This window comes from Pelobates fuscus, chromosome 1, assembly GCF_036172605.1.
Source record: "Pelobates fuscus isolate aPelFus1 chromosome 1, aPelFus1.pri, whole genome shotgun sequence".
Lineage (NCBI taxonomy): Eukaryota > Metazoa > Chordata > Amphibia > Anura > Pelobatidae > Pelobates > Pelobates fuscus.
Genome location: NC_086317.1, coordinates 24380668 through 24397772, shown reverse-complemented (window position 1 = coordinate 24397772; position 17105 = coordinate 24380668). Strand labels below are relative to the sequence as shown.

The window sequence follows — 17105 nt, the reverse complement described above, 5'->3', positions numbered from 1 at the left end:
TTCTGTCTCGGATAAATCCCGTTGCGTATCGTCTGGCTCTTCCGCCTGCTTTACGCATCCCGAACTCCTTTCATGTTTCTTTATTGAAGCCTTTGGTATGTAACAGATTTTCCTCCACTGTGCCGTCCCCTCGTCCTGTTCAGGTTGAGGGTCAGGAGGAGTATGAGATCAATTCCATTCTCAATTCTCTGATTTCTCGGGCGAAGGTGCAATATCTTGTGGACTGGAAAGGATATGGTCCTGAAGAGAGGTCTTGGGTGGTCCAGGAGGATGTGCATGCTCCTCGCCTTCTCAGGGCTTTTCATGCTCGCTTTCCGTCTCGCCCCGGTTCCTTCCGCCCGGTGGGCGTTTCTGAAGGGGGGAGTACTGTCAGGGTACCTGAAGTCTCTACCTCGGAGGAGGTTAGACTTCCCGACGTCCGTTCTCTCTGCGGGGCTGATTCTTCCAATCCTCACAGCTCTCATAGTCATTCCCACGCCGGCCGCGAGAACCCCACTTCCTTTTATGACACGACGCTAAGGAGCCGACGTCATGACGGCAATCACATCCCGACCTGTCAATCTGGTTCGGAACAACGAATCAGGGCTCGGCAAGGGCGGAGTCATGATTTAGAGAACCAGGGTATAAAAGAGGGATGTGTGTAATGGTTCATTGCCCTGTCGTGGTTCTAGCTTGTCTGGTTCCTCAGTGCTCTTATGTTTATCGTTCTATTTGGTTTTGACTCGGCTTGTACTATCGTTCCTGTTTACCTCTCGTGTCCTTTGACCTCGGCTTGCCTCTCGCTTACCTGTCCTCTCGTTCCCTCGACCCGGCTTGTCTCTGACTATTCTCTGCTTTCTCCATACGTTAGTCCGGCAATTCTAAGGTCCGGTATACGTACTTCTCTCTTGTTCGTACTCTGCGTGTTGGATCCCTGTCCCGATCCTGACAATACCATTAAGAAAGAATAAGCACTTTAATGGTAGAGATTAATTAAGATAAAAGTTTGTAGCAGTAATGTTTTCAATGTTTTTAAAGTATTCATCTGTTTTTTCTCCCATTCCTGAACGTAATATTTTTTGTTACACCTAGTTGCCAGGAAACCGGTATGTATGCTGGGTAACCCTGGCAACAAACGGTGAGAGAAACACGCTACTTCCTGGTCGCGGCTAAGGACGTCATCAAGCCGCACCAGAACACGATGTGTCCGCACATGCGCAGAAACGGCAGACGGACGCCGAGAAAGTAGCGGTACAGGTGGTGAGTGATTTTACAATTGTTTAAAAAGTTAGTTTAGCTATATAAGAGCAATAGTTAGTCAATGTATTATTGTTGTTTTGTTGATCCTGATGAAAGCCACGGACGAGGGCTGAAACGTCGATTTTTTTTTTTAATGGAAACGGAATAAAGAAATTATACTTTTATAGAAGACCGTGAGTGCAAGCCTTTGTTTACTATTTTTCACTGCATAATTTGGCTGTGGCTGAATGCACCAGGCACTTATATGATAAGAAAGTGTGTGTGCAAGGAATACAAGCGAAATTTATACACATACGTATATATATATATACATATATTAATTCTACACATATATTTATGTAATATTTTTACATAATTAGGTATCTTAATTAATTACAATTAGCGGGACCTGCCTGACAACCCATGCCGAAAGTATAGGGAATTTAATTTGCTAGCACTATATTTAACCCTATAACTTTCCAAGACACCATAAAACCTGTACATGGGGGGTACTGTTGTACTCGGGAGACTTCGCTGAACACAAATATTAGTGTTTCAAAACAGTAAAATGTATTACAACAATGATATCGCCAGTAAAAGCTTTTTTTGCATTTTTCACGCACAAACAGCACTTACACGGACGATATTATTGCTGTGATACTTTTTACTGTTTTGAAACACAAATATTTGTGCTCAGCGAAGTCTCCCGAGTACAACAGTACCCCTCATGTACAGGTTTTATGGTGTTTTCAAAAGTTACAGTGTCAAATATAAGGCTTGTGTTTTATTTTTTCACATTAAAATTCACCCGATTGCTTACGCTGCCTTGTTGACCCTATGGTAGTCCAAAAATGAAAATTACCCCTATGATGTCATACCATTTGCAATAGTAGACAACCCAAGGTATTGCAAATGGGGTATGTCCAGTCTTTTTTAGTAGCCACTTAGTAACAAACACTGGCAAAAATTGGCGTTTTTTGCATTTTTTACACACAAACAAATACTAACGCTAACTTTGGCCAGTGTTTGTGACCAAATGGCTACTAAAAAAGACTGGACATACCCCATTTGCAATACCTTGGGTTGTTTACTATTGCAAATGGTATGCCATTATGGGTGTAAATTTAATTCATGGGCTACTATACAGTCTCAAAGGCAACGTAACCAATCTGGTGAATTTCAATTTAAAATGTAATGTGCTATATTTGACCCTGTAACTTCCAAAAACACCATAAAACCTGTACATAGGGGGTACTGTTTTACACGTGAGACTTTGCTGAATACAAATATGTGTATTTTATTGCAGTAAAAGCAAACAGTATTATGACATTGACAGTTAAAATGTCACATAGAACTAAAAGAATAACAACATTTCTTATTTTCTCCCATTTTTTTCATATTAAATTATATTTCATAGCTAAATATTTTATATTAAATTAAAGCCTTGTTTCCCCTGAATAAAATGATATATAATAAGTGTGGGTGCATTTAATATGAAAGAGGTTAATTACGGTTGGACAGACATATAGCGCAAATGCCAGTTTTTGTTTACGTTTTGTTCTGTTCACAACGTGTACATTTGGCTCAGTCCTTAAAGCGGCACTGTCATGCCGAATCCCGTTTTTTTTTAACCCCCCTCCCGCCTCCACTACATCCAATTGACCCCCTAGTCACCCCCAAATGCCCCTAAGCCCCCCAGATTACCTATTTTTAAATCTGTATCTTCTGCCCCGATCTTTATTCAGGGCGCCGCCATCTTTGTGTGGGTAGGTGAAGTCCCTGTGGGACACGTCATCTGCCCACACTAGACAGACTGTGAGATTCCCGCACATGCCCAGTGAAACACCTGGACATGCGAACGGGAATTTCATCTATTCATTCATTCATCAGACAGACGAATGAATGAATAGAAAAAAATCTGACGAACAAACTAACACTGAGTATCATTGTCCGTTTGTTCGATCAGTTTATTACAAGGAGGGAGCTACCGACGTGCAGCTCCCTCCTTGTGATATGTAAAGACAGAAGCGGTGGGGAGCTGTGCTCCCCACCACTTCATAAGCCCCCCCAGGTCCCCCCCTCACTCTATGGGGGTCAATATGACCCCCATAATAGCACAAGGGAGATTAAAATCTCCCCAATGCCCCTACTCGCTATACCGCGAGTAGGGGCATGTCCACTAAACAGTGAGCAGCCTGTGGCTGCTCACTGTAAAAACATAAATGGTAATAAGGGGGGGGACCTACTGTCCTCCCCCCTGGCCCCCACCCCTGCGCGGTGGGTGGGGGCACTAATAAAATAATAAGGGGGGGGACCTACTGTCCTCCCCCCCGGCCCCCACCCCTGCGCGGTGGGTGGGGGCCCTAATAAAACAATAAGGGGGGGGGACCTACTGTCCTCCCCCCGGCCCCCACTCCTGCGTGGTGGGTGGGGGCCCTAATAAAACAATAAGGGGGGGGACCTACTGTCCTCCCCCCCCCGGCCCCCACCCCTGCGCGGTGGGTGGGGGCCCTAATAAAATAATAAGGGGGGGGACCTACTGTCCTCCCCCCCGGCCCCCACCCCTGCGCGGTGGGTGGGGGCCCTAATAAAATAATAAGGGGGGGGGGACCTACTGTCCTCCCCCCCCTGGCCCCCACCCCTGCGCGGTGGGTGGGGGCCCTAATAAAATAATAAAAGGGGGGGGGACCTACTGTCCTCCCCCCTGGCCCCCACCCCTGCGCGGTGGGTGGGGGCCCTAATAAAATAATAAAAGGGGGGGGGACCTACTGTCCTCCCCCCTGGCCCCCACCCCTGAGCGCTGGGTGGGGGCCCTAAATAAAGATAGGGGGGGGACCTACTGTCCTCCCCCCTGGCCCCCACCCCTGCGCGGTGGGGGGGGCCCTAAATAAAGATAGGGGGGGGGACCTACTGTCCTCCCCCCTGGCCCCCACCCCTGAGCGGTGGGTGGGGGCCCTAAATAAAGATAGGGGGGGACCTACTGTCCTCCCCCCTGGCCCCCACCCCTGCGCGGTGGGTGGGAGCCCTAATAAAACAATAAGGGGGGGGACCTACTGTCCTCCCCCCTGGCCCCCACCCCTGAGCGGTGGGTGGGGGCCCTAAATGAACCCCCCCCCATCAAGGTGACTAGGGGTCCCAAGCCCCTAGTCACCCCCCCCCACCCCAAAACATTCTAACCCCTACCTACCCCCCTCACCCTAAAAATAGTGAGGGGGGAATAAAATAACTAACCTGTAAAAAAAATAATTAAACTTACCATTTGACGTCTTCTTTTTTCTAAATTCTTCTTTCTTCAGCCCCCAAAAAGGGCAAATAAAAATCCATCATACCCGTCGCACTTGGTTGGTTTAAGCCAATCAGAGTGCTCTGTGTCATTTTACAAGCGTGGGAAAATTCCAAAGAACTTTCCCACGCTTGTAAAATGACACAGAGCACTGTGATAGGATGGTTTTCAAGCCATCCAATCACAGTGCTCTGTGTAATTTTACAAGCTTGGGAAAGTTCTTTGGAATTTTCCCACGCTTGTAAAATGACACAGAGCACTGTGATTGGATGGCTTGAAAACCATCCAATCACAGTAATCTGTCATTTTACACAGCGTGGGAAAGTTCTTTTGAATTTTCCCACGCTGTGTAAAATGACACAGAGCACTCTGATTGGCTTAAACCAACCAATCAGTGTGTTCTAAGCCTAATTGCAGGGCGGGGCAAGGCTATATAAGCCTTGATCCGCCCTGCGGAGCTCAGTACGCGGCGTGCCCTCCATGGGTGAACATGGATTAATTTTTTTTTGCGCTCGGTTTTTTTTTGTTTTTTTTTTAAAGTGCGACGGGTATGATGGATTTTTATTTGGCTTTTTTGGGGGCTGAAGAAAGAAGAATTTAGAAAAAAGAAGACGTCAAATGGTAAGTTTAATTTTTTTTTTTTTACAGGTCAGTTATTTTATTCCCCCCTCACTATTTTTAGGGTGAGGGGGGTAGGTAGGGGATAGAATGTTTTGGGTGGGGGGGGGGGGTGACTAGGGGCTTGGGACCCCTAGTCACCTTAATGGGGGGGGGGTTCATTTAGGGCCCCCACCCACCGCTCAGGGGTGGGGGCCAGGGGGGGGAGGACAGTAGGTCCCCCCCCTTATTATTTTATTAGGGCCCCCACCCACAGCGCAGGGGTGGGGGCCAGGGGGGGAGGACAGTAGGTCCCCCCCCCTTATTATTTTACTAGGGCCCCCACCCACCGCGCAGGGGTGGGGGCCAGGGGGGAGGACAGTAGGTCCCCCCCACTTATTATTTTATTAGGGCCCCCACCCACAGCGCAGGGGTGGGGGCCAGGGGGGGAGGACAGTAGGTCCCCCCCCTTATTATTTTACTAGGGCCCCCACCCACCGCGCAGGGGTGGGGGCCAGGGGGGAGGACAGTAGGTCCCCCCCTTATTATTTTATTAGGGCCCCCACCCACCGCGCAGGGGTGGGGGCCAGGGGGGGAGGACAGTAGGTCCCCCCCCTTATTATTTTATTAGGGCCCCCACCCACAGCGCAGGGGTGGGGGCCAGGGGGGGAGGACAGTAGGTCCCCCCCCTTATTATTTTATTAGGTCCCCCACCCACAGCGCAGGGGTGGGGGCCGGGGGGGAGGACAGTAGGTCCCCCCCCTTATTATTTTATTAGGGCCCCCACCCACCGCGCAGGGGTGGGGGCCAGGGGGGAGGACAGTAGGTCCCCCCCATCTTTAACCCCCGCGCAGGGGGGGGGGGTGGTTATTAGGTGTTTTTTTTTTTACAGTGAGCAGCCACAGGCTCCTCACTGCTTACTAGACATGCCCCTACTCGCGGTATAGCGAGTAGGGGCATATTATTTACTAATACTAAGTAATCTTTACTTAGTATTAGTACATTTGGCTTCAAGACCAACTCAGGCCTTTCAGCCTTTTAGTAGATAGCTCCCTGATACCGTGGGAATTAGGGAGTTATCTACTAAGCGGCTGCAAGATGCAGCCACAGCAATGAATAAGATCGGAGTTTCATTCATTAGAATGAAATTCCGATCCGAACAAAGTACCGAATTGCATCCTAACACCAATGAAGAAACTCTTCTCATTCTGTTAGGATGCAATTCGGCAGTTTTGCCGGCGTTCTGTCTAAGTGACAGGACTTTCGGCAATACTGACAGGAAGCATTGTGGGAACTGGGAGGAAAGCTAGGGATCATGGGAAAATTGCTCTGACCAGCGGAAATGAAGCACACTTTGCTCCTCCGCTGGTCAGAGCTGGTCAAGCGGAGGAATCCTCCATAAGGCAAAGAGTCCCTACTTTGTCTTATAATTTTAAAGAAAACTAAAGAAGAATGGAAGAAAAGAATAACAGATCCTGAGAGAGGCGGAGAAGAGGAAGACCGCTTTAAGGGCTTAAAGATACCATTATTTTCATAATATCACATTATTTACTAGAAAAAAAAAGTTATGATAAAATATGATGAAAAATAAAAAAAAACACAGCTGGCCATCATGCACCCATTTTTGAAGCTGGCCAATGTAATTTACCCCCATCACACCATATATTTTTAAAAAGGAGACACTCTAGGGTATTTCAAATGGTGATATTTTAACACTTTCCATGCACTAATTCTAGCACCAGTCTCTGTCAAACGTTTGGGTAGTCATTTTATTTGTGTTATTTTTCACACACATTCTACTTTAGGCATGGATTCTCAGCTAATGTTAGGTGTTACTGCCCAAGAACATACCAAGATGTGTTCAGCAACATCTCCTGAGTACAGCAATACCACCCATGCATTTTTCTTTGGGTTGTTTGGGAGGTGTAAAGCCAAACGTCTGATATGTGTTTTTCAAATTTAGCATATCTTCTTTGCCTATCTTCTTTTTGGGGGCCTTTTCAGATATCCCAATTTATTTTCTTGCCATTAGCGTGCATATATTTGAAAAGTTGACACCCCACGGTATTGTATATGGCGCAGAGCTGAGGTCTCCCCCCCTTCGTAGCCGGGTGCGTGCAAGTTGCCCTGGGAAACCTGCGCTGTTCTTTTTTATTGTACCGCAAGCAACTGTATCACAACAATACAGTAGCTTGAACAAAGAGACACTTGTATAATAATTGTCAGTATACAAGTGGTACCCTTTGTTCATCACGGGCAATATCAGGTCCCAGACAATCTTGTCACTGGTTTCCATATGTTCTGGGCAACCTGGAGGGTCAAGGTGGCTATCCTTTCCCTCGTACACACAAAAGGCCTGAGTATACCCAGTCTTGCTATCACAGAGCTTATACATCTTTACACCATATCTAGAGCGCTTGGAAGGAACATACTGCTTGAATCCCAGCCTTCCCTTATACTTCATCAGGGATTCATCCACGCATATATTCCTTCCAGGTGTATAAGCCTCTGCAAACCTGGCAGTGAAGTGGGTAATCAGGGGGTGGATTTTATACAGCCTGTCAAACTTGGGATGCTCCCTAGGGGGGGCACAGGCTGTTGTCGCTGAAGTGCATGAAATGTAGAATCATTTCATACCTCTTCCTCAACATACATTGGGAGTAAATGGGGGTAGAGAAGATGGGGCTACTGCTCTAGTAGGAGCAGATGGAAGGCTTCTTTATGATGCCCATCAGCACAGTCAATGCCCAGAATCTTTTAAATTCTGGCACATCGATGGGGGCCCATTGCTGCTTTGCCAAAAAAGATTCAGGCTTTGCAGCACGGGACTGATCGGCATATAAATTAGTTTGGGCGACAATGTTCCCCAATACATTATCACCCAGAAACACATCCATAAACTGCTGAGGGCTAAATCCTGCGACATCCACATTGATGCCAGGATTTGTAGTAAAGTGTGGGATATCTGGCCTCTGGCGATGAGGCACTACCCACTCCTCAGCAGTTCTGCCAGCTGGAGCAGCACGTCTCCTTCTGGCAGGGGGACTAGCAGGCACAGATACAACATCACTAGATACATCACTAACAGCAGACACTGTATCTAGTGATGATTTATCTGAGCACCTGGCAGGGTCAAAATCAGAGTCAGAGTCTGACATAGACGCGTCAGACTCTAGCGCAAGGATGGCATATGCCTGCTCAGCGCTATATGCCTCCCGTGACCCCTGTGACATGATCACAATCACGTTACTTAGTGATCTGTCACAAAAATAAAATCACAAAAATTAACCCCTACAAAATGCACAGACAGCAAAATAAGTGCTGCTGTGCAAGAGCCTGTGATCTATATACTGATCGCTGGCAGGACAGGGGTTAATCGTTCTGAAAAGAGATTTTGGGTCTCACAAAAAAAAACACACAAAAAATTAACCCCTAAAAAAATGCACAGACAGCAAAAAAGTGATTATAATGATCACTGGCAAGATAAGGGTTAATGGCTCTTGAAAGCGTCTCTGGGTCTCAAGATTTTACATATACCTATTAGTGATGTCGCGAACACGAAATTTTCGGTTCGCGAACGGCGGACGGGAACTTCCGCAAATGTTCGCGAACGGGCGAACCGCCATAGACTTCAATAGGCAGGCGAATTTTAAAACACACAGGGACTGGCCACAATAGTGATGGAAAAGTTGTTTCAAGGGGACTAGCACCTGGACTGTGGCTTGCCGGAGGGGGTTCCATGGCAAAACTCCCATGGAAAATTACATAGTTGATGCAGAGTCTGTTTTTTTTTTTTTTTTTAATTCTTTATTTTTGTTGTGCATGATATAACAACTGGCTTGTTTCGCCACAATAGCATTCACAAGCAGTAATGTAACGTACAGTTAAAACATAGAGTGGCATATGAGTATTCAGCACATTTTTAGTTTTGTAAGAGAAATAACAAGAGACATAACATGAGAAACAAGCTATTCCGATAGCGATGCCTATCTGGGTAGGCTGTTATATAAGAAATGTGAAACAATGCATTAGCTTAGGTACGCATTATGTAGTTACATTGCGAGGTCGTGGTAGAGGTTTGCCTAAGGCAACAATATTATGCGTGCTAACAAAAGTAGATGAGATTTGAACAATGTCTGCAAACGATAATGCTATAAATGCTAGGTTCTAGATACTTTAACTGTCAGCCTAGGGTTGAGTAGTCACAGCGAGAGACCTGTAGAAGTATGCCCGTTATGGTATAGTATATAAGTGTTAGCTTATTAAAGTTAACAAAAAAGAGAGAGACACTGAACATGTGTAGACAGAACGGTTGTTTTTTAGGTAGTACAATCGTTTGTAGTACAATCGATTATGCGTTCAACAAGTATGATACTGCACTATTATGAACCATGAGTTAATGAAGTAAGAGGCGCAGTGACATATCAGTACATACGTATATTTCTAGTGGTTTGTAGTAGAAAGAGGAGCATTAAACATTAAATTGTAATCTAAACATGTTGACATATTGCTCACAAGTAGTGTATACTGGTTAATATGCCAGTTGACCTATTGCTTACAAGTAGCGTATACTAGTTGACATGCTAATTGACGTATTGCTTATAAGTAGAGGCTAGACATCATGCAGTATAAACTTCAATGATTCAATGAGCTACATTAGCTAACAAGTATGATGCAGTCATATACTTAAAGATTGTGTTTAAGTTAGGTTCCTGGACTATGCTTGCTGGTTTAAATGTCACAGTTGTAAAGCAGAATTATAATTTGGGTCATCCTTCTGTGTTCTGTGTTTGAGAGGGCACATACATTTAAGAGGAAGTCCCAGCACCCGGCTTTATGTGTGCGCATTGAACAGAGTTAGTAAAGCGATTGTATGTTATAACATAAGTCAGTGGGATATTTGCTTTGCACTGGGAGATAATACCTATAAAACGTAAATAAGTCGCGGTGGCAATAACTGTCGAAGTAAAAAGTTACTGGTAACGGTCTGTCGCAGCGGCAGCAATTGAAGAAAAGATTTGTAGTCACTGGATGCGAGGAGTCCGCATAGCGATGGCTGTAAGCGTGCCCTCTAAATGCAGGAGTAATATGTCCACATGAGGGGCGCTGAGATAGGCCCTTTAGCCGATGCCCAGTGCCTGGACATGTTTCTTGCCGTCGGTGCTTGGCTCTCGGTGATGCTTGGTGACGTTTCTGCCCCAGATTTTCAGGGGGCCGGAGCCCGATGTGGGCACAGTCTCTGTGCCCCTGCTGAGCTGGTCCAGCTTTTCTAAGTAAGGAGTGGAGTCCTTGCTTGGTTTGTAGGGGAGGCTTGTGGGGTGCCACCCAGGTCCCTTCAGCGGTGCGGGTTTACGTTGCTGGGCTAAGTGTGGGGTCCGGGGGGTTCCCTGTGCTTGTCGGGATTGTGAGCTGTAGTGTTCAGGATGGCTACCACGGCGGCGCCCTGCCTGTAACTGTGGTGTTATCACCCTCCATGTAGGTCTTTGCTTACTGTGTCGCCTATGGGCTGCTTTGGGGGTGCGAGGGAGGGTCCGGCCTATTTGGCGCCGGGTTGCCGGGCGGATCCATGCCTCCACTACCTTGATCGCCACCTTGAAGGCCTGTCTTCGGGCATAAAGTCGTGACCACAGTTTGGTGTACAGCTTATTGTAGAGCTCCTCCGTGTTCTCGGGCGGTAGGTGAAGTGTGCGGTGCCTTGCAGGCCGCATCTCTCCCTCCTGTCTAAGTTGCAGAGCCAAGGTGTGCTTGTCCGCCATTTTGGAGGCCCCCGCTCCCGTGCTGCTGACATGGGCTGCAGGCTTGTTCGGAGAGTGCCGGGTGCTAGGTTCTCCGTCTGATGGGGATCGGGATATCCCCCGCCGATCCATAGGGGGGGGGGGGGAAGGTTTCGTTCCCAGCTTACTTGTGTCTGGGTGCGTCTGGCGGGAAAGCGGCCGCCTTTCTCCACCTCCTCCTCCGGTAGGCCTCAGTCCGCAAATGCGGTGCCTGGGGGACCCCAGCGCCGTGTTCAGCATTTCCGGGTTCAGGTCGACTGCCCCGGTCCAATGAGCCCACTTACAGGAGGGTGAGCGCACTTTATTTCGGTTCAGTTGTGATTTTCGTGCTGGTTTGTCAGGAGCTGTTGCAGAGCACGTCTGCCCTGCTCGCTGGTCAGACTCCGCCCGGCGATGCAGAGTCTGGCTTTAATCCATAAAGGGCATAAATCACCTAACATTCCTAAATTGTTTGGAATAACGTGCTTTAAAACATCAGGTATGATGTTGTATCGATCAGGTAGTGTAAGGGTTACGCCCGCTTCACAGTGACAGACCAAACTCCCCGTTTAACGCACCGCAAACAACCGCAAACAGTCCATTTACACAACCGCAAACTCCCCATTTGCACATGTTTTAGTGCAAACTAGTCTAACTACTAATATAGTTGAAACATGCAACTTTTATTCATGCCAGACAACCATGCAGGCCAGACTAACAAACATGCCAGGGCCAATCATAGTTAACCACCTCAGATAGTAACATGGCTCCCTCTATATACAGAGTAAACATGGCTCCCTCTATATACAGAGTAACATGGCTCCCTCTATATACAGTGTAAACATGGCTCCTCTCTATATACAGAGTAACATGGCTCCCCTCTATATACAGTCTAAACACGGCTCCTCTCTATATACAGAGTAACATGGCTCCCTCTATATACCGTGTAACATGGCTCCCCTCTATATACAGTGTAAACACGGCTCCTCTCTATATATAGAGTAACATGGTTTCCTCTATATACAGTGTAAACATGGCTCCTCTCTATATACAGAGTAACATGGCTTCCCTCTATATACCGTGTAAACATGGCTCCCTCTATATACAGAATAACATGGCTCCCTCTATATACAGAGTAACATGGCTCCCTCTATATACCGTGTAAACATGGCTCCCCTCTATATACAGTGTAAACATGGCTCCCTCTATATACAGTGTAACATGGCTCCTCTCTATATACAGAGTAACATGGCTCCCTCTATATACAGTGTAACATGGCTCCCTCTATATACAGTGTAACATGGCTCCCTCTATATACAGTGTAACATGGCTCCTCTCTATATACAGAGTAACATGGCTCCCTCTATATACCGTGTAAACATGGCTCCCCTCTATATACAGTGTAAACATGGCTCCCTCTATATACAGTGTAACATGGCTCCTCTCTATATACAGAGTAACATGGCTCCCTCTATATACAGTGTAACATGGCTCCCTCTATATACAGTGTAACATGGCTCCCTCTATATACAGTGTAACATGGCTCCTCTCTATATACAGTGTAACATGGTTCCCTCTATATACAGTGTAAACATGGCTCCTCTCTATATACAGAGTAACTTGGCTTCCCTCTATATACCATGTAAACATGGCTCCCTCTATATACAGAATAACATGGCTCCCTTTATATACAGAGTAACATGGCTCCCTCTGTATACCGTGTAAACATGGCTCCCCTCTATATACAGTGTAAACATGTTTCCCTCTATATACAGAGTAACATGGCTCCCTCTATATACAGTGTAACATGGCTCCCCTCTATATACAGAGTAACATAGCTCCCCTCTATATACAGTGTAAACATGGCTCCTCTCTATATACAGAGTAACATGGCTCCCCTCTATATACAGTCTAAACATGGCTCCCCTCTATATACAGTCTAAACATGGCTCCCCTCTATATACAGTCTAAACATGGCTCCTTTCTATATACAGTGTAAACATGGCTCCCTCTATATACAGTGTAAACATGGCTCCTCTCTATATACCGTGTAACATGGCTCCCCTCTATATACAGTGTAAACACGGCTCCTCTCTATATACAGAGTAACATGGCTCCTCTCTATATACCGTGTAACATGGCTCCCCTCTATATACAGAGTAACATGGCTCCCCTCTATATACAGAGTAACATGGCTCCCCTCTATATACAGAGTAACATGGCTCCCCTCTATATACAGAGTAACATGGCTCCCCTCTATATACAGTGTAAACATGGCTCCCTCTATATACAGAGTAACATGGCTCCCTCTATATACAGTGTAACATGGCTCCCCTCTATATACAGAGTAACATGGCTCCTCTCTATATACAGAGTAACATGGCTCCCCTCTATACAGGGGCGTACCTGGAGCATTTGGCACCCGGGGCGGATCCTTTATTTGGCACCCCAACTTTAAAATGTAAAAAACAGCTGCAATTTTTTTAAATGTATGTTTATGCAGTGTGTGTATAGTGTGTGCAGTGTGTGTATATTGTGTGTGCAGTGTGTGTATAGTGTGTGCAGTGTGTGTATAGTGTGTGCAGTGTGTGTATAGCGTGTGTGTATAGTGTGTATGCAGCGTGTGTAGTGCATGTAGTGTGTGCAGTGTGTGTATAGTGTGTGTAGTGTGTGTATATTGTGTGCAGTGTGTACGCAGTGTGTGTATAGTGTGTGCATAGTGTATGCATAGTGTATGCAGTGTGTACATAGTGTGTGTAGTGTGTGTAGTGTGTGTATAGTGTGCAGTGTGTATGCAGTGTGTGTAGTGTGTGTGTATAGTGTAAGCAGTGTGTGCATAGTCTGTACAGTGTGTGTATAGTGTGTACAGTGTGTGTACAGTGTGTGTACAGTGTGTGTACAGTGTGTGTATAGTGTGTGTATAGTGTGTGTATAGTGTGTGTATAGTGTGTGCAGTGTGTGTATAGTGTGTGCAGTGTGTGTATAGTGTGTGCAGTGTGTGTATAGTGTATGCAGTGTGTATGTAGTGTGTGTAGAGTGTGTATAGTGTATGAAACCATGGGAGAGAGCAGCACACAAAGGGTTAAACTCTCTGCACAGATCGCTCTTTAGTGAATAGACCCTCAGTGTCAGCTCTTTCAGAATGCCCCAATAACACCCACCCGGATAGTGTAGCAGTAACTGCCCCTCTGTGCTCGGTATCATACAGGGTGAATTGGGATCTGTGGATTGCAGTTAAGTAGAATTATTAACACAATGTCACTAGAGGTAAAGCACTTACCTGAGCTGTCAGTGACTTGCAGCCATGGGAGAATAGCCAGCACCAGGTAGATATCCACCCAGGACAGCAAACTGCTCTGTGCACACATTGTTACTGACTCCCATGTGTGTGCTGTAGACGTTTTACCGCCAAATTAATTGATAAGAAGGTACTTTAACCGGAGATCATTCCAGCGCGGGAAATACTTTCCTATCTGTATGATAAGCTTATTGCACCATGGGGAATTGTTATATTGTTATACGTGTTTATTGTATATGGCAGTATGCATTTATTTAGCCACGCCCAAACATGTGTTAATAGCTACAGACATTACAGACAAACGTATATAAACGTATACCTATATCACGTATTTACAAACAGAATAGCTTGATTCTCTCTGTTACATTATCTTAAAGGGAACAATAGAACATGTGTTATATATATATATTAATGCTGTGTATATCAGCAATCAGAGTACATGGACACTGTAAGCAATATAACATTAGTTGGAGCTGTGGGAATTTAGCTCATAACAAGAAACAAGATATACTTTATACAACTCCGTAGGCAAGTATAAACAAAGTGGTATAGCACAATAAAATATATAGCGGATACAACCTGTAATACAGGATGTGATATATTGGGGATCTGAAAATAGAAAATCACATATAGTGAAGTATATAGAGCTAGAGTGACTAAATCCAGGAGGTAGAACATTTACAAGAGAACATAGATGTTCTGCACATATCTCCCCTCAGGGGTATTCTTTAGATGGTAGAAACTCCTTCCAATTAGCTGAATCCTCAGGGGGATAAAGAGAAATACTTCATATGTTGCTCAGCTATGTTGTCTGAGTACAGCAATACCCCCGTATGTACCTTTGCCAGGTATATGCGGACATTGAAGGGGCACATTTGAGACACAGCCAATTAAATTTTTTCAAACTTTTACATTTTTACGCTGTGTCCGTACCCCACTTTGGAGTTTTTTTAGTAGGTTAATTATTCCAGCTACCCCATAAAGGCATACCATTTCTTAAAGAAGACACCCCAGGGTATTTCAAAAGACATATTTTGAACCTTAGCATTAAATCATTTTCCCGCTAGCTTGTACCAAGTGTAGTGGTAATAAGCATTTTTTCTGCCTTTTTGACACACAAAGTGAGTTTGCACAATATATTTTGCAAACCGTATGTGTACTACCACTCTATAATACTTTATATGTTTCTCAGCTATGTCGTCTGAGTACAGCAATACCCCCGTATGTACCTTTACCAGGTATATGACAATGGTGAAGGGGCACATTTGAGACACAGCCATTCACGTTTAAATTTTTACGCTGGGTCCATGCCCCACTTTGGAATTTTTTTAATAGGTTGTGTTTTCCAATTACTTCACAAAGGCATACCATTTCCTAAAGAAGACACTTCAGGGTGTTTCAAAAGGCATATTTGAAACCTTAGTGTGGTATCATTTTTTCGCTAGCCTGTACCAAGTGTAGAGGTAATACGCAATTTTTCCCTTTTTTAAACATTTTTTTTACCTTTAAAGTTTTTTTTCACTTTTTAATTATTTGTTTTTACTGTTAACCCCTAACTAGCCTAACATTAAATCCCCCAATTTCCCCATTAACTTTTACCCAGCCTAGATAAATAAATAAAGTACAAATATTGAACTAACTAAATAAATTTAACCCCTGTGGATTAAAAAAAACAATAAAAGTTAACCCTCAGGGGTTAAAGAAAAAATCAGATCACATTGAAATACTGTTATCTGTATTTTGATCACTGCAGACGGTGATCAAAGGGCAGGGAAGGGGTTAAATTGTATTTGAAAGAGGTGAGGGGGGGGGGGGATTTTATTACTAACACTTTTTTTTTTACAGGGAGACACAGATCAGCATGATCTGTGGAGCTGCAGGGAGACAGATCGGGTTTCACTGCAGCATGTGTGATTGATCACATGAGAAAGTGAAACTGCCAACAGGAGTGTGCCTCTGACACTACAGGAACATTAACCCCACAATTGCGGCAATCTGGGGTTAATTTTTGTTTTGGATGGAAATTTTTCGTCCTGCGTACTTAAGGAGAGTGCTGCAATGACGGAGGGGTTAACCCTTTAAATCCGGAGGACGTACTATTACGCCCTGCAGGAGCCGGCTCTAAACGCCGGCGGGCGTAATAGTACGTCCTCGCTATTATGGCCGCCCACGTGGCCGACGCTAATCGCATGCTGCAGATCGAGGCCCCCCAGGCAACCCACCCCGTGGCCGGTGACCGCGATCTGCAGTCTCTGATCTCTACAATGGTAGGGCAAATTTAATAGAACGATCCATCAGGAAAAATTGGCCCATCTTATTACAAGATCAGTTTTTAAGAAACGTTTTACCATCAAGACCAAAGGTGCTGTACAAGAAAAATAATAATTTGAAAAACATTTTAGCACCAAGCATATTACCTAAAGAGGGGAAAGGGAACGACCATTTTTTATCTAAAAAACCTAAAGGCTTTTTTAAATGTGGAAGGTGTAGCACCTGTAAATTTCAGACAAGTAAAACCACAGAATTTAGGAGCTCAATTACAAAGGAGGTTTTTAAGATTAAACATTTTATTAATTGTCAAAGTAAGAATGTCGTGTATTTATTGCAATGCAAATGTGGTATTCAGTACATAGGACGGACCATCAGGGCACTACATGTTAGAATACGGGAACATTTCTATGGAATTCACAACAAGAATATGAAACAGTGTTCCGAAACACTGTACCACCTGTGATGTTTTTAATTGGAAAGATTTTATATGTATCGGGATCGATTTGGTCATACCACATTGGAGAGGGGGAAATACCGAGAAGATGTTAGCCATGAGGGAAACCGAATGGATTTACAAAATGAGATCATCGGTTCCCTCTGGCCTTAACACTGATCTCGATATACTTGTTTTTATTGACTAATACTGATTAATTTGGCATGTTGTTTATATTAACCCACTGTGTTC

General features: G+C 45.0%; 1 protein-coding gene across 1 annotated transcript in view; it reads right to left on the bottom strand.

Annotated features, from left to right (window-relative positions):
* The window catches only part of LOC134595259 (uncharacterized), a 96237-nt gene extending 82018 nt beyond the window's left edge, over window positions 1-14219 (bottom strand). Inside the window, exon 1 of the mRNA XM_063444729.1 lies at window positions 14132-14219. Coding sequence (XP_063300799.1) covers window positions 14132-14219 — 88 coding nt within the window. The remainder of the gene's footprint in view (window positions 1-14131) is intronic.
* Window positions 14220-17105: the final 2886 nt, after the last annotated feature.